The 27,242-nt window shown below is 37.3% G+C and overlaps 1 protein-coding gene across 2 annotated transcripts in view; it reads right to left on the reverse strand.

The window, feature by feature from the left end:
• Positions 1-1,646: 1,646 nt before the first annotated feature.
• Positions 1,647-27,242, reverse strand: part of LOC123527452 (uncharacterized) — a 46,768-nt gene continuing 21,172 nt past the window's right edge. For both annotated transcript variants that reach the window (XM_045306914.2, XM_045306912.2), the window contains exons 2-5: positions 26,670-27,108; positions 26,116-26,187; positions 11,174-11,474; positions 1,647-4,252 (exon numbers count right to left, since the gene is read on the reverse strand). In XM_045306914.2, the coding sequence (XP_045162849.2) occupies positions 4,137-4,252; positions 11,174-11,474; positions 26,116-26,187; positions 26,670-27,056 (876 nt within the window). In that variant the 5' untranslated portion in view covers positions 27,057-27,108 and the 3' untranslated portion in view covers positions 1,647-4,136. The remainder of the gene's footprint in view (positions 4,253-11,173; positions 11,475-26,115; positions 26,188-26,669; positions 27,109-27,242) is intronic.

A 27,242-nucleotide genomic window follows, 5' to 3' on the forward strand; every position in this document is an offset into this window, starting at 1 on the left:
CCTCAGTGGAGCGGAATTGTCTGAAGCCAGCTTGTTGCGTTGCAAATAGGTTGTTAGTCTCCATGTACCACTTCAGGCGTGCATTCACAATCCTCTCCATGGTCTTTCCAACACAACTGGTTAGGCTGATTGGTCGGTAGCTTGCAGCCTTCTTTGGATCCTTCCCTTTCTTGTAGATAGGGATCATGACTGCCTCTTTCCATATCTGTGGAAGCAGTCCTTGTGTCCAGCTGTAGTTGTAAATTTCCAGGAGTTTGCAAATTTCTTCAGTGCCTAGATGTGTCAGCATTTCATTGTGACTCCATCTGGTCCAGGAGACTTCTTTGTCTTCAATGCCTAAGAGCTGTCTGTAGCTCATGCAGTTTAAGACCCTGCTTCATATATTCTGGTGTCACTTGGCTTGTCTGCCTTTCCCTTTTTTCTCTTCGGGCTTCCCTTTGCCGTTCCCTGTTGATGGGTATGTTGGAAACATCTTTGTAATTAGAGGCAAAAGTGTTTGCCGCTTGTTTACCCATCAACAGTTCACCATTCTCTTCCAAAGTTACTGAGCCTCTTCCTGTTTCTTCATCGTTCAGCTGTCTCGTCAATCTCCACAGCTTTTGGCCATCTCGCTCTAGGTTGAGCGAGGCTGTTTTGTTTCTCCAGCTCTTCCTCTGTGCTTCCCGTTTGTGCCTGAGGAATTTGACCTTGGCTTGCTGTAGAGAGAGGTTATTTTCTTGTGAGGGATTGTTTTCTGCTTCCTCCCTGGCTTCTGATAACTTTGCCTGTAGATTCTCCAACCCATCACTCCAGTATGGCTTATAGTCCTTTCTTGCTCCCCTTGGAATGGCGCTGTAATCAATCCGGTTAATGTCTCTACCTTCCACTCTGATGTCTTTACAGAGCTCATTACTCAGACTTTGGTAAAAGGTCCATCTGGCCTTCTTGTAGTTCCATCTGGGGAAGTTAGATGAAGTAGAGGCGTTACGGTCCATAGTAAGTTGGACTGGGCGATGATCGCTACCTTCTAGTTGTTCATTGACTTCCCGCTTGACATGTCCATGTATTTCATCAGTACATAAAGCAAGATCTGGGGTTGATGTTGTTCGCCAACTTCTGGAGTAAAAAGTTGGGGGATCATCTGGCTTGTTGATGAGGTTTAGCTTGTTATCATCTTGCCAGGTCTCCACTTCCTCTCCACGTTTATCCAGGTGGTCATATTCCCAGCTTTGTGAGTGACTGTTAAAGTCTCCTACAATGATGCACCTGGTTTCATCAGTTGTAACTTTGTCAAGGGACAGAGCTTTGTCACTTGGAGAGTATATGTTCACAAGTTTCAATCTGAAATCGTTCTTTCTGAGGCTCAGAACTTGGAACTCTGAGTCATCCATATGCGTGTTTGTCTGGACAGCGCTGATGTTGTTCCTGACCAATGTCATGATGCCTCCTTTTCGTCTGCCAATTCTGTCACAGCGGAAACACTGGTATCCTATGTCCTATTTCTACGAAAATTGACTTTCAATTGACCTCCTCTCCCAAATCGCCATTTTTTGTGTTCTATACAAATATACAGAGAGATTCACAGACACTTGGGGTCAGAAGACCCTATAGTTCTACAGAGCATTGATGGTTAAGAAAAGTGTATTTTTAAAACATTCAAGCTTGAAGAAGTTGAAGTAATCTCGTTTTTATGACTGTAACCTATATTAAAAGTATTGGCTAATGATTGACAGGGGTAGAGAAGTATAAAGGACATGTATTGCTACAGATGATTATCATCTACAATATATCTGAAGCTTTGATGCTTTGATTCTTAAAAATAAATAATAACAGCACTGCCTTAATTGCAAAGATACTAGCACGCACTCAGTTTTTGCCGTATTGATTGAAGGCACTCCATGATGTACATTTGTATAAAATAAATTATGAATGTGTCGCCTTTCACAAGGTAGGTTACCTAATCCCATTTGAAAGAGACTCCAAATATTTCCGTCTTCTGAGGTTTACCTCAGCAATTACAATAGATGAAAATACATTCTTTTGATGCCATGTATTGTTTAATTAATATGAGACAGACACACATCTAATATTCCGTCTCTAAAAACAATAGAACAAGTTAGTATGCATGTCAGCCATATTGACCATCATAGTCCATCTGCCATTGTTTTTACCTTAATTAACCTACATCTTTTCTTCTTCAATATATTCTCTTTAACTTTCCCTAAACATCTTTAACGCTCCAATTATCCGTGTTCCCACAAGTAGCTTGAAAGATATTGGAATATAGATAGAAAAAAAGTTACAAAAAAACTTAAATGCATAAACATCGTATTGGAAATTTTTCTTAGCATCAGCGGATTTGAATTTAATTATTAAAAGAATGTTCACATCTTAAGTTTAAAATTGTATCTATACAGTACGGAAAACCTCGCATCCGTTGTAAAAGTTCCCTCCTGAGCCCCGAGTTCAAGAAGTATGTAGAAGTAGATGATTTATGGGGACATCCTCTAGTCTAGGTAATGCAACGCAACTGTATAAGAATTTATAGCGGTTCTCAAAACAGGTTATCTTAAGAACACTGTATACGTAAAATATCTATGACAAGGAGAGTTGATATCATCAAATCTAATGCTGATATATACGGCCCTCCACCAGCCCCGGTAAATGAATATGTAAAGCGTATTGACTAGGTCTTTGAAAAATATTTTTTTTAGGAATTTGTTTTAGTCCACAACACCTTTCAAACAAAACAAGACATTATTGGTGAATGGCAAAGTCTGCAGCACGTGCTCGTTAGACACATTACCATGACGGTCTGGTTATCTAGTTACATACTTTACTGCCCTAACACTTTCCAGTTTCAGGTCTTTGAAAAATCTATTTTAGGTTGTATTATAGTTGCAACCAATAATTGAAAAAAAATCTTAATCGTGTTTTAATTTAATAGTTTTAGGGTGATAGTAACGTACTAAACATATGTTAAATTGAACGTTATAGTCACGGTCTTATCACCGGATAGGGCCTCGTTATACCATGTCTTGTAATGCTTAATATACTACTATTACAAAAATGTATTTTATTTCTAAACTAAATTAAAGGAGCAATAAAAAAACAACATTTTTTTTCGTTTTTTTTATGATACCATGTAGTAGCCTTGTTGGAGAAGTGTGTTGAAGATATATAAAATACGTATTCACAACGGTCTTCAAGAACAAATATATCTATAATTGAGAAATACACAATTACATAATATTTTAAGGTACATCTCAATCTATATAAAGAACAAATCACAATACTGGAATTGAATTATCTCTCTAGTCAAAGTTATTTCAATCTTATAACCAGATTTATATTACCTTTGTAAAATGGTAAACGGTAATTTGAAAAAAAAAAAAAAAAAAAAAAAAAAAAAAAAAACACTAATACTTATTGAAAGCTTCACACTGAAAACTTGAAAAATATTAATGTCTAAGAAACAAATAAAACAAATAAACATATAGTTATAATAGAACTTCGCCTGAAGCTGAAGTGTATTAACACTGATTGTAAAGGAAACAAAAATATTTCTGATTAAAATATACTGTTCCAAAGACTAAGGATGTAGAATTCTAACATTCTTGAACGGTTCATAGCAGCTAATATTGATAAGACATTTATTATCCGGAACCACATTATGTTATTCTTGATATACATATGAGTAATATATACACATAGTAAGGATAATACATTTTTGAAAATATTGTTCAAGTAGATGTTTGGCGCACTTTAAATACGCCTACGTCCAACATAATTAACTAATGACTTAAGTTACATTTCTTATACCTTTGGCTGATTAGACAATTTTTTTTGATGTTTAGCATAACAACAGGATTAAATATGATTAATCAGTAAATCTAGACATTGACTTGACATGTGAGAAAGCTTTTACAGAACTATCATTTGCAAATGCGCTACATGAACCTTTTGCAAGAATTAAACATACATAATGTCATAAACATACATTGTATTGGCTATAAATATGTATTTGTCATTTTATGCCAAATAAAGTATATGTTATGTTATATGTTATGTTACATAAGATTTACCGACAAAAAAACAACAACAAAAAAAACTGCAAAAAATGAATTAACAAAGATACAGTGCGTCAGGTCAATATCTTAGGTGACTGGTATCTCAAATGTTACATTACCTTTCTTTATTTTGCGCATATGTATCTTCCTATATAGTCTCTGTAAAATGCTAGGATCTTTCTTCGCTTTACCTTCTGATTTGTCTGAAAAGAATGTTATTCGGCGTATTTTAATTTATTCCTTAGAACAGAAAAAAACAACAACATATATTTCAAACCAAACTAACAATTCTAAAAACTGCTAACAAATGATTCTCTGAAAAGTGTAAATTCTGTCTAGATTAGAACAGAATAGAATAGAATATGATAGAATAAACAGAATATAATTGATTAAAATGATATTGTGTTTACCATATTCAAAATACATTGATATCATAATAACATATTGTAACACAAGCTCATTGAGTTAAATGTCAACTATTGTAAACCATTGTTAACATATCGAGTGATATCCGATAAGACTAAATCGTTACAGTTAATTGATTTTCTTGGCCTAGGTACAGATCAAAACAAGAATGGAGTAGATACAATTGTTTGTGCTCATTAATGAGTGTCCAGACATCTGTATATTTGAGAAAAGCTTTCCTATTATTGAGCACTATTTCAAAAATGTAAATGATCCCTGGTTAAAATTGTTTCAGTGTTAGTCTAGATTTCAAAAAGACAAACCGTCGCCTGATTCTTATAGTGCTCTATCTCCATTTATTTTTTGAAAAATAAAGTACTGAGATTTTACATGAATTTGTTTTTGTCGCTCTATTAATATTGTAACAGTAACGGTTAAAGTACTCTGTCTCCAGAACTTACAGCACTGTAATGTTTGAAATTATTCTGACCAGTTATACACATAGACTAACATCACGTGATCATCTTTAGACTTTGTAAAGGAGTACTCTATCTCCAAATAACTTAATTTAGAATTGTTCTAACTCTATTTTAGCCGATAGGATAAGCAGTTACAAGCACGTGATCACAACATGAGGAAAGGTGGTACATATAATCTTCCACCCGTGCCAAAAAATAAAGCATTTAGTGTCTTTCTTCACCATGAAAAATTTCAAAGTTGCAACATGGCTTTTTCTTGTGTCAGTTTGACGATAACCCAAATAAGAAAAAAAATCTTTGAATTTCAAAATGATAGAGTACAGTTACTCTCATTACTGTTTAAAAGGTTATTCGAAATTCATTGCCCTGAATTCAGTATAATAAGTATAATTTTGCGCTACGTTCAATTTTGTAATTTCACAGTGCTCCATCTCCCGGTAGAGCAATGCACCTTTAACATTTTTTCACTTTTGTCAAATTTGCTCTCTAAGGTAAACAATGTATAATTGCAGAAAATTTAATTTGAATAATATTAAAACATTTATAGTCAGAATAAACTAAACGCATTGAACAACTGGATATATTTATTATCGTTTTCGCCCAGAAATAAAGAAACTAGATACGAGGTCAACTTTGGAAACGATTTTCTCCACATTCAGGAAAGGGTAGATAGAGCATCGTTCCTCTCAAACGACGAAACGTTATTATAAAATTGTTCCATATATGATACAAGAGGGTCTTGGTGACAATGGAGCGCTCATCTGAGTAATATGAGCAATATGTTTCAAAGGTGAAACTGATGCTAAAATATTAAGAAGGTAGGTCAGTAGGTCACATTTATGGTTACTGAAAGTCAGTTTTAAGACTGGTATGCAAACCTGTTCATGTCATCCAAATTTCAAGTTGCATCTTAAATAGCAAGAAAGTAGGTCAAGGTCAGAGTCAGCTGACTCCTAGTTACTTGTGGTCTTCCGGAAATTATAATTAAACAATCTTGAACATATAATCAGCTAATTTTTTAAGTATTTTTCCTATTTAATTCATGTACAAGTGGCCCCTTTTCACCCAAGGAGCATAATTTGAACAACCTTATTAGAGAACCACTAGGCAATACTACATACCAAATATCAAAGGTATAAACCTTGAACTTTCAAACAGAAGAGTTTTATTTATTTTCTTACTTAAGTCTCTATAAAACTTGGGACCCCCCTGGATGAGGCGTCTTTCCACCTCAGGGGCACAATTTAATAATCTATGAGAAGGACCACTAGGCATGCAACTTATCAAAGGCTTAGGCCTTGGAGTTTCAGAACAAAACATCTTTAAAAGTTTGTTCCTTTAAAAGTCTATGTTAAACTTGATACCCCGGGGCGAGGCCTCTTTTCACTCCAGTGACATGCGTTGAACAAACTTAGTAGAGGACCACAAGGCAATGCTACGTACCAAATATCAAAGGTCTAGGTCTTCATACAGAAGATTTTAAAAGTGTTTCTCCTATTTAAATTTATGTAAAACTTGGGACCCGCAGGATGGGGTATCTTTTCACTCACGGTTTAAATTTGAACAATCTAGATAGATGTTTTTGCAAAACTTGAAAGGTTTTTGAGAATAATATTTTTTTATAAGTCAATATAAAACATGTGACCCCTTGGGTTGTGCCATATTTGAACAACCCTGGTAGAGAACCCGAACCACAAGATGATGTTACATACCAAATATCAAAGCCTTAGGCCCAGTGATTATGGACTTCAAACTTTTACCCCATATAAATCTATGTAAACTATGTGGCCACCCCCACCCCCAGGGCGTGGGCATTATTTGACCCTAGGAGGATAACTTGAATAAACTTGTTAGAGGATTATTAGATGATGCAACATACCAAATATCAAAGCCCTAGCCACTGTTGTTTTGGACATAAGAAGATTTTTAAACTTTTTCCTTTCGGTTGCCATGGAATTAATATTTTGACTTATTTATAAATAGGACCGGTGGTTAAGGCTGAGAGGTGTTGACGGACGACGGACGGAGGACCGTGACGTCGACAAAGCTAGACAATCACTGACCACAAACGACCACGCTTGAGCACTTCGTGCTCAGGTAGCTTATAAGTTTGAATGCATCCTATAAAGAGTAGTTGGCTTCGCTACCTAAGTTTGTATTCTACTAAAACTTTCTTCGAAGTAAGAGTAAATAGTTTCGGTAGCTACAGAAATGTTAAAGCAGGTTACTAGGTCAAGATCAAGGTCAATTCATGGCAAGGTTTTTCTAGCGACTTAAAACTATACATGTGATCAAAAAGGTTTAGGCTTAAAACAAAAAAGTAGGTCACTAGATCAAAATAAGTAACCTTGACCCTAATCAAGAGAGAGGACGCCATAAATGAGTTATATGCAATTTTATTTTCTTATTTCAGAAACAGAGAATGCAAATATAATTAAGAAATAATAAGTTCCCAAACGTGGTTTATCGTAGAATAACCCGAGTTTTGAGTTCTTATGCGTAAGAATATATCACGAAAGCCGTAGGCCTGAGTGATATATTGTTTCGCATAAGAACGAAAAACTTATTATTTCGATTCTAACACGACATACTAGTATCAACAGTGTTAGAAAAAAGTAAAAACTACTTTTTACGACCGCGCTACACACCTGGATCGGATGACGTCATTGCACGCTAGAATAACCCGAGATAGATTTTGCTCTACATGTATGTAGGTTATTTTCTGGTCGTGTTAGAATTACTGATATTATAACTAAAAATTTAACCCACACCATAACCAAGAGAAATTACATCATTAATGAGTAATATGCAATTATTATTTTTTCTCATTATGAGAACAAAGAATGCACATATAATATTTATATTATAACTGATAATTAAACCCAGAAATTTGACTACTAAACAAATTAATCATCAAATTACTAGGGTAGTCCATTTACTGCTGAGGTGTAACAAGAAAATAATGAACAACATGAATTATTATCTCATTAGTGTCTGCAGACTTTATGACTCTTCTACAGGTAAGGCCATAAAAACCAATAAATCCCCACTGGATATAAAATTAAATTAGAAATCAATATTAACGAATGGCCATAACTCACTAAAAATTGTTCAACCAGTCTGATTTTTAGGGGGACACAACAACAGAAGAATCATTCTGGCAAAAATTGGTCAAAATCCGCCGAGTAGTTTCTGGTGTGATGCGATAACGAGAAATTATTAACGGACGGAAGGACGACGGACCACGGACGCAGAGTGATTTGAAAAGCCACCGTCTGATGACGGTGAGCTAAAAATCACTTTCATCTATGTCCCCTTACTTCACCAGCTTGAGCAAGTTAGAGACAAAGCATTTTTTACAATATTACTTTTAGCATTCGTCAGAATGTTTCTAAATCGAATTTGTTTAGAACAAAAATAACAAAAAGTTATAGTTTCTGTTGTTTATGTTTACATTATTTCTGTAGCAAAATATAACATGTATGCTGTTTCGGAATACAAATCGTAGAATGTGATTTTTTAGTTCTTTCTCAAGTTACTTTGGCAATTCCACTAAAGGATTACGTCTCATAGAGCCTATACTAACTGATCTCGAAGAATTGATTTTTGAAAATTATGCCTCCCTTTTACACTATACGTATTCTGTGCACATTATCTATTGCATTACTAATTAAAAGTTATACTTTTATCAATCAATTAATTAATAATACGCAGTATAATTCATATCGACATTTTTTAGAAATAAAACTGTGCTCGGAACCAGCGTTTGTTTCCAATGAGCTATTTATAGACCGAGATCATAATCTAAAAGAAGTGGTCGCTGAAATTCTTTTTTCCATTTAAACAACATAAAGATTACTTAAGCGTTATGATACAATTTTAATTCGACGTGTTGCATATTTTGTTAAATACGTCTTACATTTCATTCATAGGGGCGTGGGTTGGGGAGGGGGCAGATTAATTACTTTCATTATGTAATATTTTCTAATTTTATCTGAAAGGATAACAGAGAGACACAAGACATAATCATTTACAGAATCAAGACAAAATGGATTAATTAAATAATTAATTAAACAATCTTTAAACAAATCCATGGTAAAACTGATATACACGAAGGAACTGTTTAAATTGCGCTTGAAATGATTTTTGTTGTAAGTCTCAGCACATGGTTGATCTTTGTGACTTTCGATTTGTGGTAATAACAGTCTGGCGAACGAGTTTGCGAGCCTAGAAATAATAGTAGGTCAGAAGGTCACAATCATGGCCACAGAAAGTCAGTTTTACGATCGGTGTGCAAAACCGTAGATGTCATTCGAATTTCAAAGCTGTATTTTAAAAACAAGAAAGCAGGTCAGTAGATCACATTCATGGTCACTGAGAGTCAGTTTTCAGATCGGTGTGCAAAACTGTAAATGTCAAAATTCATGGAAGTACTTTAAAAAACAAGAAAGAACGTCAAATAGGTCAAGAAACCCCTACTAACTTGGTATCACCAGGTAATTACAATCAGTCTAGCAAATATGATCTGACAATTTTTTTGAAGTACTTTTCTTATAACTGGTGTGTGTGTGTGTGTGTTCGGGTTTAACATATTTTTCAACATGTTTTTAGGTCATATAAACGACGGTTATAACTGATGTAACAAGTGACCCCAATGACGAGGCCTCTTTTCATCCAAGGGGCATAATCCGCACAATCTTGTTAGAAATCAGCTAGGCAGTCATACATACCAAATATCAAAGGTCTAGGCCTTGAACTTTCAGACAAGAAGATATGTTTTCTATGTAAGTCTATGTAAAACTTGGGTCAACATTTTTGGAGCCTCCTTTCATCTAAGGGGTATTACTTGAATAAATTTGATAAAGGACCACTAGGCAATGCAACATACCAAATATCAAATTCCTAGGCCTTCCAGTTTCAGACTACAACATATTTGAAGTTTTTCCTGTATAGGTATATGTAAAATTATGGCCCCTCAGGACAGGACCTCTTTATACCCCGTGGTAATAATTTGAAAAATCTTGGTAGACAATTTTAAGGCAATGCAACATACAAATATAAATGTGGTTTCAGACAAGAAGATTTTTTTTCTTATACAAGTCTATATAAACCATCTGATCTGAGCCTGGGCGGGGCAAAATTCGACCCTAAGGGGAAAATCTGAACAAACTTAGAGGACTATTTGACAATGCTACATACCGAACATCAAAGGCCTTAACCCTGTGGTTTTGGACAAGAAAATTTTCAAAGTATATGTGTGTGTGTGTTCGGGTTTAACGTCTTTTTCAACAATCAATCATATAAACGACGGTGTCTACTTGTAGCAGTGAGCACAATGCCCAACTTTATAGTGCTGCCTCACTGGAATATCACGCCGTAGACACGTGGCATGATACCCCACCCAGTCACATATTACTGACACCGGGCTGACCAGTCCTAGCACTATCCCCTTAATGCTGAGCGCCAAGCGAGGAAGCTGCTAGTACCATTTTTTACGTCTTTGGTATGACGCGGCCGGGGATCGAACCCACGACCTCCCGCACTCGAAGCGGACGCTCTACCACTAGGCTACCGAGGCGGTTCATCAAAGTTTATAGGTCTATATTTAATAACGTGACCCTTGGGACTGGGCCATATTTAACCCTAGGGAGATATTTTGAACAACTTTAGTAGAGGACCACTGGATGATGTGACAGACATCCAATGATTATTTTTGGGAAGTTTTGCGTAATTATGACGTATGGTTTTGAAGAAGATTTTAGAAATTTAGAATATAGCCATATTGGTGAAATTAGCCCCGTTCCCTGGCGGCCACGTATTATTAAACATAATGGCTAAGGCAACACCTAGAAATCATTTCTACCAAATACTCTTGTTTTCCGGCAAACAGTTTCTGACAAAAAGATTTTTAAATATTTTCTTTTCTGTTGCCAAGATAACAAATTCGGCATGTATTTCAATTCGTTGGGCAATTTTGAATTTGAAAGGTGGGGAGGGGAGGGGGGCACAATGGGATCATTCATGTGAAGCTTGGTGCAAATCTGCCCAGTGAAGAAGAAGATTTGATTTTAGAAATTGTTGAAACACGACGGACGATGCCAGCGCATGATGAACGACGGACGCCGAACGAAGGGTGATCACAAAAGCTCACTTTGTCACTTCGTGACAGGTGAACTGAAAATATGACGATAAGCATTTATCGTTTAATTCGTTTCATGTGAATTGGATTTAAGTGTTTACCTTTAAGCTGTTCTAATTCACCTTTTACTTCTTTAACATCTTCTTTCATATCGGTCATATCATCTTTCATGACAGTCACATCATCCTTTACGACAACAATATCCCCAGTCACTGTTTGCAAATTTTCTTGCACATGCTGTACTTTAGTTTCCAATTCTTTCTCAATTTCTTGCCACCTCTCTATTTCCTTTTCAACTTTTTCTTCTGTCTCGGGGTCTAAAGGACTATTTTTATAATCGTGAATGGTTTGCTGCAAGTTTTGAACAGGGTTTGGAACAGAGTTGTTCAGTCTGTAGAGAACCTAAGGGATGAATATGACAAATTTGTATTCAAACATGAACAACAAAGAAGGCTAAAAATTGTGTGTGTCATCATACAACAGTTCATTTTTCTGACTTCTGAATTATTATGTCATAGTGTTTAACGGCACAGCGGCGCATTCGAAAAGAAATCAACTGAAATCAGAAAAATAATAATTGATGACTGTCGTCAGTGATGAACTAAGAAATTCTTGGCAACATGTTAGAATCGAAATAATATATCTCATTCAGAGATTTTCTCTTGAGTAAAATTATTGTTCTGTAGGGCTGCACCTCGTAATATAATTCCTTCGTATCTGAACTTCATACAATGTCCTGATTTAACGACAAGTTACAAAAAAAGATATAGTGTTTCTTAAACAATTATATGTTTAACATTATTATATGGAAAACAATTGTTACTTCATACTCTCTGATGGGATATTGATAAATCTTATTTTAATAATCAGAGTACATGTACGTACACATGGTCTCAGTACATCATGACATGCTTTTTCACTTCATTTATGATTAAATATAGTTACATATATGTGTATGTCGCACAATAACGGATCAAAAAATCATCTGTTCTCTGCTTAGTTCCCATGACACGTCTATGTTTCATATAATATTTTGATAGCATCATGAGATTCAAAACTACGCAGGGAAGTTATTTATTAAACGGTTGGATCCTGCTTTTACAAATTTGGAGCGTGTTTGTTTTACTGACAATACAATGTTACTCACACTTTTTTCTTTGATCCAAACTGAGCACGCTCAAAGGTCATCAAGAAAATGTAATTTACAGACATTTAAAACGGATGTTTGCAGTCATCTGAAGTGTGCCGGTTTTTAATAAAATAAGGACGCATCGGCGTGAAGTTGGCAGTACAGCAGTAGCAGCAGTAGTAGCAGTTAACTGCTACTACTGCCAGCAGTTACAGCAGTTAACTGCTGCTACTGCCAGCAGTTACAGCAGTTAATTGCTACTACTGCCAGCAGTTACAGCAGTTAATTGCTACTACTGCCAGCAGTTACAGCAGTTAATTGCTACTACTGCCAGCAGTTACAGCAGTTAACTGCTACTACTGCCAGCAGTTACAGCAGTTAATAAGTTGTAACACTAGTTTATGTTACTGACGTTAGATATTTTGTTTCCCTTTCTTCACAATAGACATTCATATCAGTACATCAAAATGCTGTCTCATATTGCCATTTTCCCTTTATTTACTGTTATTTTACAGAGGGATGCGCTCCCTGTCCCCACACCCATGCTCCTACGCACATGGTAAAGTAAGTTTCAACAAGTTTGATGTAATTAATTCCCCTGATTTACTCGTTATGAAAATGAAAGTAGAAAAATCGCGATTTTCCAGACAGTTACATGTAAATGGTTTCGTAAGTGGCCCGGGTACGTTTTCTTAATAAAAGGAATAAATGTATTTTATATGCATAAATATTCATTGGATTATCTTTAATGATTATTGAAGTGAAGATAGGAATAAATATTGACAAAAAGTTGTTTGCGATAAAATCGGATTTCCTGGCTCCGTATAGACAATTACAAATGTACAATGAAAATAGATTTATGTATCAATCCTTCGCACAAGGAAAACGAGGAAAGTTTGGGGGTCCCCAGCTCCGCCCCAGACCTTTATTAGCGGATCGGACCGGGTGGCCGTTGTAGAGAGGGTTGTCCCCCACCAGGCACGGGTGGCCGCCATTCCGGGAAAACTCTTGTTCGGGAGGAACCCGGGTCGAGGTGTGAGGCGGGGCAGGGTCGGGGGTGGCCTAAAATCGTTCCAGCAGTTAATAGGAGGTCCCTATGGGACCTTTATCTAGGGTTGAGACCGGGTGGCCGTTGTAGAGGGTGGCGGTCTATGGGGGACCAGCATAGTGGCTATTCCGGGAAAACTCTTGTTTACTCGCGAGCGGGTCTCAAATTTGGTTTCAGGCCATTTTCGGAATTTTTCAATTTTTCCAGTTTGGACGCCCCCAGCTCCGCCCCAGACCTTTATTAGCGGATCGGACCGGGTGGCCGTTGTAGACAGGGTTGTCCCCCACCAGGCACGGGTGGCCGCCATTCCGGAAAAACTCTTGTTTGGGAGGAACCCGGGTCGAGGTGTGAGGCGGGGCAGGGTCGGGGCTGGTCTAAAATCGTTCCAGCAGTTAATAGGAGGTCCCTATGGGACCTTTATCTAGGGTTGAGACCGGGTGGCCGTTGTAGAGGGTGGCGGTCTATGGGGGGCCAGCATAGTGGCTATTCCGGGAAAACTCTTGTTTACTCGCGAGCGGGTCTCAAATTTGGTTTCAGGCCATTTTCGGAATTTTTCAATTTTTCCAGTTTGGACGCCCACAGCTCCGCCCCAGACCTTTATTAGCGGATCGGACCGGGTGGCCGTTGTAGAGAGGGTTGTCCCCCACCAGGCACGGGTGGCCGCCATTCCGGGAAAACTCTTGTTTGGGAGGAAGCCGGGTCGAGGTGTGAGGCAGGGCAGGGTCGGGGGTGGCCTAAAATCGTTCCAGCAGTTAATAGGAGGTCCCTATGGGACCTTTATCTAGGGTTGAGACCGGGTGGCCGTTGTAGAGGGTGGCGGTCTATGGGGGACCAGCATAGTGGCTATTCCGGGAAAACTCTTGTTTACTCGCGAGCGGGTCTCAAAGTTGGTTTCAGACCATTTTCGGAATTTTTCAATTTTTCCAGTTTGGACGCCCCCAGCTCCGCCCCAGACCTTTATTAGCGGATCGGACCGGGTGGCCGTTGTAGAGAGGGTTGTCCCCCACCAGGCACGGGTGGCCGCCATTCCGGGAAAACTCTTGTTTGGGAGGAACCCGGGTCGAGGTGTGAGGCGGGGCAGGGTCGGGGGTGGTCTAAATCGTTCCAGCAGTTAATAGGAGGTCCCTATGGGACCTTTATCTAGGGTTGAGACCGGGTGGCCGTTGTAGAGGGTGGCGGTCTATGGGGGGCCAGCATAGTGGCTATTCCGGGAAAACTCTTGTTTACTCGCGAGCGGGTCTCAAAGTTGGTTTCAGGCCATTTTCGGAATTTTTCAATTTTTCCAGTTTGGACGCCCCCAGCTCCGCCCCAGACCTTTATTAGCGGATCGGACCGGGTGGCCGTTGTAGAGAGGGTTGTCCCCCACCAGGCACGGGTGGATGCCATTCCGGGAAAACTCTTGTTTGGGAGGAACCCGGGTCGAGGTGTGAGGCGGGGCAGGGTCGGGTGTGGCCTAAAATCGTTCCAGCAGTTAATAGGAGGTCCCTATGGGACCTTTATCTAGGGTTGAGACCGGGTGGCCGTTGTAGAGGGTGGCGGTCTATGGGGGCCAGCATAGTGGCTATTCCGGGAAAACTCTTGTTTACTCGCGAGCGGGTCTCAAATTTGGTTTCAGGCCATTTTCGGAATTTTTCAATTTTTCCAGTTTGGACGCCCCCAGCTCCGCCCCAGACCTTTATTAGCGGATCGGACCGGGTGGCCGTTGTAGAGAGGGTTGTCCCCCACCAGGCACGGGTGGCCGCCATTCCGGGAAAACTCTTGTTTGGGAGGAACCCGGGTCGAGGTGTGAGGCGTGGCAGGGTCGGAGGTGGCCTAAAATCGTTCCAGCAGTTAATAGGAGGTCCCTATGGGACCTTTATCTAGGGTTGAGACCGGGTGGCCGTTGTAGAGGGTGGCGGTCTATGGGGGGCCAGCATAGTGGCTATTCCGGGAAAACTCTTGTTTACTCGCGAGCGGGTCTCAAAGTTGGTTTCAGGCCATTTTCGGAATTTTTCAATTTTTCCAGTTTGGACGCCCCCAGCTCCGCCCCAGACCTTTATTAGCGGATCGGACCGGGTGGCCGTTGTATAGAGGGTTGTCCCCCACCAGGCACGGGTGGCCGCCATTCCGGGAAAACTCTTGTTTGGGAGGAACCCGAGCCGAGGTCGGGCGGTGTTTGCCGGGAAAACTCTTGTTTTTGAGAAATCGGGGCGGAGTGTGGTTGGAGTGGCTTTCTTTCAGCAGTAAATACACCAGAAATATATACGAAACTTGTTTATTGCTCTTGTTGTCTGTAACAAGAACCTTGTTAATTGCTGTCATAAACCATATAAAACTGGTATACTGCTCTTATAAACCATTTGACTGCTGACAGTAACACAAGAAAACTCGGAAACTGCTTTCGTTGGTCATTTCACTGCTTGAAGTAACAGAAGTCTGGTAAACTGCTTTCATAGACCACTTAACTGCTTGCACTAACATAATTGAGACTGCTATTCTTACATAATTTATATGAGAATTTTAAACTGCTCGTATATACCAGTTAACTGCTAGCATTAACAGACATAAAAACCTGATCAACTGTTCAAATAAACCATACTGATAAACTGTTCTTAGTCATATTCAAATGCTGGCAGTTACATATATAGGAGACTAGTAAACGTTATTATAAGCTTTTTAACTGCTGACAGTAAAATAGTAAGAAAAATGACGAAACTGCTCTTAGTAATACTGTTTTATTGCTGGGGGTTGCATATCCTGCTCTTAAAAACATCATTTAACTACCTGTAGTAACATATACATGAAACTGATGAAAGTAATCGCAGAAACAACTTTTAACTATGGACAGTAACATCTATCTGACACTGATACCAGATATCGTCATTTAACTGCTATCATTTTGTAATATAATGTTTATAGGAAATATAGAAAACTCAAAAATCCGTATATTTTAACAGCTGTCAATATCATATAGAAAACAGCTGAAACTGTAGTGAGTGGCAATATGTAACTGCTGGCAGTGATATACACAAAGAAAGGATAAAGCATGTCGTAGAAACATCATTTACCTGCTGGCGATAACATCTGTAACGGGCTGAGGAGTGTTCGAATCCCGACTCGGCACTTTTCCCGCCTCATTATCGTGGAAGAAGCACAGATGTAAAATCATTGCACATAACACTTAGCAACAGAACATAACAAGTCTTTGGCAATGTCCGTAAAAGAAATGACCATTGAGTAATTTTGTAACAAAAAAAATGAATATCCTTGGACGTTGCACTTGCGCGATCCAATAACATGAAATTTAATAAGAACAACTGAACGCGCACGAGACTTCGTTTACAAGTTTGAAGATAGAAATAGATTAAGAACGCTTCAGTATACGATACGGACAAATGTATGTGTGAAGGGTAGGTTTGACCGCCTATTACACATCTGTATTATGCCATTCCCATCACTTAACTGGCAATACAGCTTTATTAACTGTTGTAACTGCTGGCAGTGGTACCAGTTAACTGGTGTTAGTGTACACGATGAATTGCTGTCACTGCTGGAAGTTAACTGCGATACGCAATAAACTGCTGTAACTGCTGGCAGTAGCAGCAGTTAACTGCTGTAACTGCTGGCAGTAGCAGCAGTTAACTGCTCCTACTGCTGCTACTGCTGTACTGCCAACTTCACGCTGATTAAGGACGCAGCAAGTTAGCGTGCTTATGTCAAGATAACACCGAAATGCTATAAGATTATTGGATTTTATATCATATGATCAAAGATCTATGCAAAACGAAATTAGAAACAAGTTTAAATTAGATGAAATTATACAGATAAAGTTCGCATTCTTTGTGTTGACTTATTTCGGGCATTTCGTTATGTCGCGTCAGTGTATACATATATAACACATTTTTTTCATCCCCAGCTGCACCCAGACGTGCCATAATTTTATGGCATGCGCGCTAGCATGACAAAAAATCTATCAACGTACCAGTGAACACAACAGATCAAAATATTACAGTTAAATGGTGACCTTAAAATTGTATCAAGTGTCATCCACTATGCATATCGATTAAATGAGGTTAACAAGTGAGGCCAAGTTTATGTACAAGTGGTTCAAAAGATATTGAACGGACTTCAGGTGTGACCGTTACTTTAGACTTAGCGGCGTTGCACATTGAAAATTTTCCAAGTGGTTTAGAAGGTACTGGGCAAAACGATTATTGACATTTGGTTTCCAAATGCGACACTGACCATTTTCGTAGTGACTTGGGATGCGCCTTGACGAGGTAAATACTTGCAGCTGGTAAATCTCCCCATCTTCTACAAATGTAAGTGTTGATGTTTTGTTTTAATGAGTGACTTATGTCTTCCTGACGAGTGAAAAATCTAGAATTTAAGATGAATCGGAATCGACATAATATTGAATTGTTCTTTCTTATTTTGACCTCCAAGTGTGCAAATGACATTGAACATCGTCTTGATCGGTTAATAATTTGCTGTAACAGTTTATAGTTTGGCTATACTACGCCATCGCTCATGGAGTTTCTTACAAAGACAGACAGCGGAAAAATCTACAAAACATTTATAAATCCAGGTAATTCATTAAATTTTATTCCTTTTACGAATTTTATGGGACTTGCTCGAGACAAAGGCGCTTAAATGGCACTAATCTCGGTACTAACTACCATTATCAACAGTATTTCATTTTTGCTGTCGAATGAAACACACGGTAGAAATAGTCGTCTGATATATTTGCTTATATGTCATCGCTAAATCGACAATATCTTAAAGGTATTTATTTATTATGATACGGTTTGGTCATAAATGTGACGTCATGATAATTTGTGGCGCAAGAAACTGGTTCTCGTATAAATATATGTAATATCAGATAAAACTTGTTTGAAATATTGAAGCGTATTATGTATTATTGCAAATCATGGACATGGTATTGTTCTTAAAAAGTATAATTATTTTGTTTTAATGACTTTAATTTTGAATGATAAAGAGGTATATCCTGAACTGTTGCGTTGAAGCCAGACAATGACATTATAAGACAGGTGCTTTTTGGGAAATATAAAATATCCAAAATATTCATTTTAGTATGTGTTTGGTTACAGGAAGGATAGCAAAACTGTACGTATAACATTTATAACATTATTATTAATAACATTGAGATTTGTTTTAAGCAAACTACAATTTACAATATTTAGAACGCGTCTTTTCAAAAGTGTCCCACTTACCCGAATGTATTGGGGCAAGTGTGACACTGTTGTTAAGAACAAAGATCTCTATGATTTTATTTTTGGATAAGCTGGATGCTTGTAGAAAAAGGGGACATGCTCCTAAAGACAGTGTATAAAAGGTTGTACATAACTTGACATAACCACTTTTATCTTTTTCACTTGAATGAAATTTAAAAAATAGGAAATAATGATGAAACTCTGATATTTGCAATTTACTATTAGTTCACAGCTAGGTCATAATCTATATTAGCTTAACTTGGGTGCAATTACTGAACATTTTCTACTTTGTAGAACAAGACACACATTTTTAACTGTCCCGTTAGTATTTGATAAAAACTTTATGTGTTAAGACTGTTTTAAATTTTGATCAATTACGAGTGTAAAACTCACATATATAAGTACATAACGGATTCTGTCAAGTTATGTATACATCTTTACGGTTAGTATCTGTTATTTCAGATTTAGGGAATGATAATGATTGCACTTTTATACGTATAAATGAAAGTGTAAAAGTGCTAATTGTCTGTGTTTATACGAGGTATCTTCTTGTGGAGTAAGAAAACACGCATACTTCATTAAGAATTCTAAGTTCAAATCCTAGCAGGAAGCCCTGGCATACAGGAAAAGTAAAAATTTAGTTATTTCTGTAGAAATGTAATAACTTATTCATTAGAGATCTGTATACTTGAATCATTTTCATTTGAAATGCCATATCGTGTTTCGTAAAAGACACTGATCATTTGTAAGGTTTTCATTTCAGAACATCAGAATATGTTGACCTATCTTTTACTTATGTATTGAACAGTTACTATGTCCTCTGAGTAAAATGTAAAAGTGTTTTTTTACCAGAATATTGACAAAAATGATTTATTGTCAATTTTTAAAAACATTCCTGCTACACTCCATACCCTATACTTGTAAAAATGTAGGAGGAGATCTGGCTTCAAAAGAATAAAAACTGGAAAGTAGATCCCTCGGAAGCACCGAGAACAATGCAAACAGTGAAAATTGCGGACTCGGTTTGATTGAGTCTGTTCATGAGCAGTAATGGAAAATGCAACACTGCTCACGCCCCCTAGCACCGGCTTAAGCAGTATTCAATCTTCATATCTAAATGAATTGAAATCAATGACCCTGAAGGACCAGAAAATATAACAACACTGAGATGAAGTTGGGGCGACTTTTTACGGCCGCCACACAGCACTTAACACCCGCTGTTGTGAAGTAAATAAAATCTGGAAAGTAGATCCAGACCAGTTTCACCCCCGGTCCAATCATTATTGAATAGGTATGAAGCACTGTTTATACTTATTCAGACGATTAAGCTACTTTAAGCTCATATTTTGCTGTTTTACTTTTCCTTGACATATGCTTTCCTCTTGTATATTATGTTTAAGCACAACAACATAAAAGTAAATTATCACCCCAAAGTGCTATTCATTCATACAGAATAATCTCATACAGATATTTAAGTTAATTTTAATGTTTTTTTTTTCCCAAGAGTAAATAGCATCAAAAATGCCCGATTTAAAAATATACTCCAATATTCACAAAGAGTGAAAAAACTTATGTAAAGTCTTAGAATTTGTGTATGAGGTATATTTATTTGGAATTTCATTCTACGCTTCCAAGATCTTCTTCAAGATTTTATTTCCTATCTACAAAATGTTGTGGATTTTTCGTCATCAATTGTATATTTAATTACAATTTTCTGTTGGTATATACTTGGAGATATAATATAGATGAGATAAAACAAACAGTATCTCTAAATTTCTTACACTTAAGAATTACATTATCATGCTATAATAACTTGTTGGTACTAAACGGACAATGTAAAAAGGGTAATATACTTGTACAAAATAAATTCAAAATCATAGTTATATAATACGTTCCAAAATATGTACATTGTTGACTCAATACATATAGATGTTTTTGTGACAATTTAGGGATTACAGATTATGAAATGTGTCTTTATTGCATTATGTATCTTAATAACTTCTCTTTAGCTTGAAAAATTTCCTTAACAATGTACTACCACCAATACTTTAATTGATACCTTAAATAGTACCTTAGATATATCGTAGCTTAGTAAATTGAAATGAAAATAACTCTAGATATACCTTTTAACATTTTTATTTACATTCTTTTTTCAAACTTAACTATTCATTTAAATCTATACACATATGGCCAAGGCATAATAATTGAATGAACAAAACAATAAAAATATCATTTTGAAATGAAATGCAAGACTGTAAATTTTGTTCAGGAGTTATAGCTGTGAAGTAAGTACACATTTAATTGTGATGGCTACTAAGGGAGGCTGTGGATCTGATGGGACCATAATTCCAACATACATTAATAAAAATTAGACATCACTCATTTTTGACAAAGTTTAAGCTTGCTTCCCACACAGAAGTTTATCTATATTATTTATCATTGCTGAAGTGATGGACTGTAAAAAAAATATAAAGAAACACCTTAGTCAAAGTTCTTTTATGGAAAATTGACAAATTTTCCAATGACACTTTGTCAAAACAAAATCATTATCAAACTGTGTCAGATATAGTTAAGATTGCGCCAGTTTAGGTACACTTGCAAACTTTTCCAAAGGATCATTCCTGGAAATCTCAAGAAAATTCGTAACCTCTTAAACCACAACCATCCAGTCCGGGAATACTCTTGTTGTTCGTTATCTGACATCAAATTTTGCCTTAAGCGGATATTAGTTTCTTATTATTTTGGCTACATCCAGTCCCGTAACTGTAGAAGAACCTGGTGTCCCAATGCATTTGTTGAGGAGAGGATGGACGCCCATAACACCCAGATAGTTTCCATCCTTGGAAATCTCTTTTTCCGAGCAAAGATGAGCTGATGTGTTTAGCCAGGAACGTTTTGAAACGCTATTTTTCCTTCAATAGTTGATCTCCTGAGCCTAACCACAAAACAACCCAAAGTCCTAACTGCTGGCATTTGTAGGAGTCCGTATACGTGTACTCGGCATAGCGGCCACCACGAGAAACCTCGCGTTTTTGTTTCGTCGGCTGTCTTCAAAGTCGGCCCTGGACGGATATTTGCGATATTTGATTAGGCGTCCAGTCACTTTACTGTATAAGAACTCTTAGTCCCACTTGGTGAGCGTTGTTGAGAGTGTGAGGCCCAATACGCCAAAAAGCATGGCTATCATGGGCTAAACGAAGTCGACTCCCGTAATCAGAGAAAAGCCCTAGTTCCCACCAGGTGGCTGTTGTAGAAGTGGCTATTCATGTGGACCCGACATTGCGTTCACCCCGTGAAACCTCTTCAGAAAGGATATTCGCGATATGACTTGGCGAGATCTAGTCCCGTAACTGTATGATAACCCAGGGTTACATCAGGAGGGCTTTGCGTAAAAATTCTTGACATTTGTTCTAATTTTTCCCCGTCTGATATGCTGTATGTCTCCATTTTAAAGTCATTTTCATTAGCTGAACGAGACTTCAGGGTATATAACTTGTTTGTCAGTGAGAGTTTAAATATGCTCGAAATTTTATAGAATATTTTTGCCAGTGATATAGCAACAGATATTTGTTAAGAAAATTGATACGGTGACCTTTGTAGAACTGGTCCGTGCTTGGGGAACTGGCATACCCGGGAAAACACTTAAATGATATTCGAGATATTCTTTGACAACGTGCAGTCCCGTAACAGTAGAAGAACCCAAGGTCTCACCAGGTGGGTGCAGTAGAGAGGGTAGACTCCCACCATGACCAGGTGGTGCTCATTTTCGGAAAGCTCTTGTTACCGAGCAAGAGTTGGCTGATGGCTTTGGTCATGGGCGCTTTTTTGCCTCAGCTGATAGCAAGGGTGTAACGATAGGAGATTCCGGGATCCCACATGGTGGCTGTTGTAGAAGGAGTCCGTGCATGCGGACACGGTCCAGCACCAATTCCAGGAAAACTCTCGAGAGTGGGTATTAAAGTATGATCTGAACGATTACTGAACGATTACTCGCGAAATTATTTTGCGACTCCCAGTCTCGTAACTTTAGAAGAACACGTGGTCTCTCCAGATCGGCGTTGTAGAGACGTTATACGCCCACATTGCCGAGATGGTGGATCTTGAGTAAACTTTTGCTTCAGAGCAAAATGGACTGATCTTAAAGATAGATAAGTAGATAAAGCCTGGATCGGTTTAAAACCCTTTTTTTTGCCTCCAGCACTTTATTGTTTTGGAGTAACAATAGAAGAACCTAAGGTCCCACTTAGTGGCTGTTGTAGAGAGTGTCTAATCATGCTGACAAGGCAGAGTGGCAACACCGGGAAAACTTGTTTTCTTGTTAGTGGGAATCAAAGTCGTCCCTGATCGGATATTCGCGATATTTCTTTGCGATGTCCAGTTATGTTACTGTTAAAGAACCCGAGGTTTGCTGGGCGTGAGTTGTAGAGAGTAGACACCTTCCACGCCTTTTAGTGGCTTTTCAGGGAAATGTTTTGTTTCCGAGCAAGGCGGGCTGTTATGTTTGGCCAGGAATTCTTCGAAACACTTTTTTGCTTCTAATTGTAGCCATGTAAGAACCAATCCAATCTGGTAGTCGTTGTAGAGGGGGTTGTGAATGTGGATGCGATATAGCGGCCATCCCGGGAAAACTTATCTTAAGGGATATTAACGATATGTTTTGGAACGTCCAATCCCATCACTGTTGAAAAATCCAGGGTTCCAACGAGAGGCTGTTGTAGGAGGAAATGGTCCGGGCAAAACAAACTATTAATTTATTGTGAAATATGTTTAAATTTTGACCGGGACTGATATGTCGTATGCTTCTTTTTTCAAAGACCTTAGCTGACTTTTGCGTTCCCGCCGTAACGGTTATACTGCTATACTGACAGTTTAAACCGCATGCTGGCAGCTGAAGTAGTTAACTGTTGAAACTGCCAACAGTTGTAGCAGTTGATTGCTGTAACTGCTATAACTGCCATCTTCATGCTCATTGCCAAAACCTATATCATTTAAATTCTTGAGACTATCACCAATTTATGTTAAACGTTTCCAAAGCAAAAGTGCGAGAGTTTCGTTGATTTTCTTGTAAATGACAAGATTTTCTTAAGCCTTATTAGGCCTACACTGTTTGGAAACAATTCAAACTGTAAAACACATACATTGTTTGATATCACATTGATTATCTTCTATACTGAATATAGCTTTTTAACAGAACTATCATTTTGTCTCCGAGTATTGTTTTGGGCTTGTCCAGGACGTAATACAAAGTCACTATAACTAAAACAAAACTGAGTCATAAAGAGTTTAGAAAATACGCCAAGAGTGTGACATAATATGATGTGATAATATAAACTGTTATGTGTTAAATTTTGATTTGTTACGCTTAGCCTTGCATATTTTTAGAAAGAAAAATCAACACCGAATCTTAGAAAGAAAATATTGTTTCACTTTCAAATTGTTCAGCGTATAGAACATTTTAGACCTTGAGCTGACAATAACCTCCATACCAGCCTCTAGAGATATTTCTACCCTATGATTTTCTAAAAGCATATAATATGAGCTATCGTTCCAGAAATTCTGCCATCTGGCAGTCGGGTTCTTTTTACGTTACAGCCTACTTTATACGTTACCATTACTGGCACTGCAGTTAACGACAAAGGGTTAACTAACTACACAATATGTCAATGTATAAAGACAAAATATACAGATTTACATTTTGCAGGTATAATTGACACTTATAGGCATGTGATTTACGTTATCAAATATACGTTAGCAAAAACTGTTACGAAAATAGAAAATATAACTGTGTCTATGTCAAAAAAGAGGTTGCGGTTATACCAGATGAGAGCTTGACATAATTATATCAGTTGTAAGATATTTCTAATTATTACGAAAACATAAGCGGTAATGTATAGTAAAGAAGATGAAATAATATAATGTTGACAATATGAGTTTCTTTATAATATTTTTTTTTAAAAGATCGAAAAAGTTTTGGGATATTGTAAAATATTTTGTTTAAACAGATATGTAACACGTACAAATTCCATAAATGTGTCCTATATATTTTAAGACATATAGATATATTACAAAATATAAATCTATGTAACGAAAATTACTTATTACATAAATCATATATAGTTTTCTTCAAACTTAATTTACAATCAAGATTAACAAAAACTCATTTTTCATGTGAAATGAAACTGATTTCATTGAGTGGAAAATGAAATAAATAAATAAATAAATAAATGAATGAATAAATTACAAAGGTGTGAAATGATTTGCAGAGAGTGAGTGCTCAAACTTGCTTCATATATATGGCACCTTCGAATTATTCAATCAATGATAATACTACAGTATTGTTCCGATAATATAGTGCTTAAAAAACTAGCTGGCTGAAATTATTTGTGACACACCAGCTACATGTGACTGTAATGACTCTGATGATGACTATGAAGAAGTAGAGATGACCAATATAATTGACACCATATATGAAACAGACAGTGATTATGATGGCTTAGGTGACTGAACCCCGCAACTTAATTGTTTCTCAATTTAGATTTGTGTGAATTTATTTGGTTAAACAGATAAGCGGTTGTATGCGTATATTTTTCAGTTACTAAAATAAACATTCAGTAACGTATGGAAACGTAGGTTACAATGTCACTGCTGTGCTGTATGCATTTTAATATCAAACTAGTTCGAACTTGATAAGATACTCGCATTATTTAAGTTTGAACATCATTATAAGGATTGCATAAACAATCTATTGACTGAGAAATAATAATATTGTATCTTGGATTTTAGTAACGTATATAATGGTAACGTACTTGTTCTTAAAATGGCTGAACGATGAATACTTAAATACTAATGTAATGCGTATCTAAAAATACTACATTTTAGACTTATCTGATATTTTCTGACAATTAAACCTACTGAATTAACTGATATGAGAATTTTATTAAAACATATGGTAACGTAAATTACAAAATGAATTGATCGATTGAGAGAACAAAACTAAATGGGAACATTGACAACAACATATTCTGCATATTACTAAACCCACTTTCTAAAGATTTTGGTTGTTTCTACCATATAGATCACCACATTCATGTTTTATCATTTATCAAGTACTTGTTAAGGTAACGTAAATAACAGGCTATAACTCATTGAGAACCCGCTTTCCAGATGGCAGAATTCAGAAATATGATCTACATACAAGAGGCGTCAAAACTAATGGGGTCTACAAAAATCCCTAGAGGGGGGAGGGTTTCACTTTCCAGCTCCAGGCCTATTTGTAGTACTCTACAAAAGAATTGTCAGTATACTGATATATACTTGAATTCCGAAAAAAAAGACTGCATAAACCGACGACACTTTCGGACAGTTCGACGCCTTTAAAAATTCACCAATTTCAACGAACTGATCTAACATTTGTTTTGATGCTTTTGTAATTTTGCCTTTGTGCTAATATTTCACATAATTCCCATCGTGCGAGACAGTACGGCAGAACATGTATTGGTAGGGTTTATTGTTGGTAAAGCTGTTGTCAAATTTTCAAATAGTTCTTTGCTTTAATGATATACAACCTTAAATCAACTGCGCATTCCACACGATAATAACTTCAATAAAATGAGGAGAGAAATTTGAAATGTGGAAGATGAATAAAGAACAAACCTGCTCTATGTCAGCCCACTTGGTAAGGAAAGTTGATTTCTGGATCCCTGTTGTAGTTGATATATGTGCCAGCTACAATAAAATATGTGATTGTCAAATAGATTAGATTATAAAAAAACAAATTAAGGTTAAGCATAATTTTCACAAGTATTTTTGAAGAAATTAACCATTGTAAACAGTCTAAGGGTGTATAGCTCTGCTTTAGATAAATCATTCTTTTTTTCCGTTGGATTTTACGTCGCACCGACACATGATATGCCATATGGCGTCTTTTCAGCTTTAATGGTGGAGGAAGACCCCAGGTGCATTATTTCTTCACGAGCGGGCTACCGGGTAGAACCACCGACCTTCCGAAAGCCAGCTGGATATCTTCCTCACATGAAGAATTCAACGCCCCGAGTGAGGCTCGAACCCGCATCGATGAGGGACAAGTGATTTGATGTCAGTGACCTTAACCACTCGACCACTGAGGCCCCAATAAATCATTCAGTGTAAATGTTTCTAATAGATGTGCATATTAATTTTTCATTGCGATAATAGCAAGCAAGACTTACTTCGTTGCGAAACATTCTAAGTCGACATATATCAGCCTCAAGTGAAGTGTCCCCTGGCAGAGGTGGAGAACTCCAATTAAACTTCCTATTCAAGCCACATGGTCTCAGGTTTCTAAGCAAGCATATGGCAAGAGTTAGGTCGAAGTCGGCTGAAGTTGGAGCCTGACCACTTGGTGGATACAACAAGCAAAACTGGACATTCGTGATTGCCTTCTGTGTTTTAAGGCGAGTAATGGTTGGCTTCTCGTGAGTCAGGAGTACCGTTAGTGGAGCATTTGAGCTTCTATGGTCGAATATTTTCCTAATGATTGTAGTACCGCAATCTACAGTTAGAGTTAGTAGGCGGAAAAGATAAACCCGCTCGGCTGATGGCGCTGCAGTAGCCATGCTCAAGACTTGTATGTTTTCATCCAATCTGATGAATCATGTGTGTTGATACCTGTCAAAGAAAAACACAGTCCGTGAAAATATAAATACAAAATGACATATTCATGTTCTTGACAATCAATACGATTTCTTATTTATGTTGCAAGCCGTGATAATGTATTTGTAGAGAGAACAGAGGAAAATGGT

Source organism: Mercenaria mercenaria, chromosome 14 (assembly GCF_021730395.1).
Source record: "Mercenaria mercenaria strain notata chromosome 14, MADL_Memer_1, whole genome shotgun sequence".
In the NCBI taxonomy this organism is placed as follows: domain Eukaryota; kingdom Metazoa; phylum Mollusca; class Bivalvia; order Venerida; family Veneridae; genus Mercenaria; species Mercenaria mercenaria.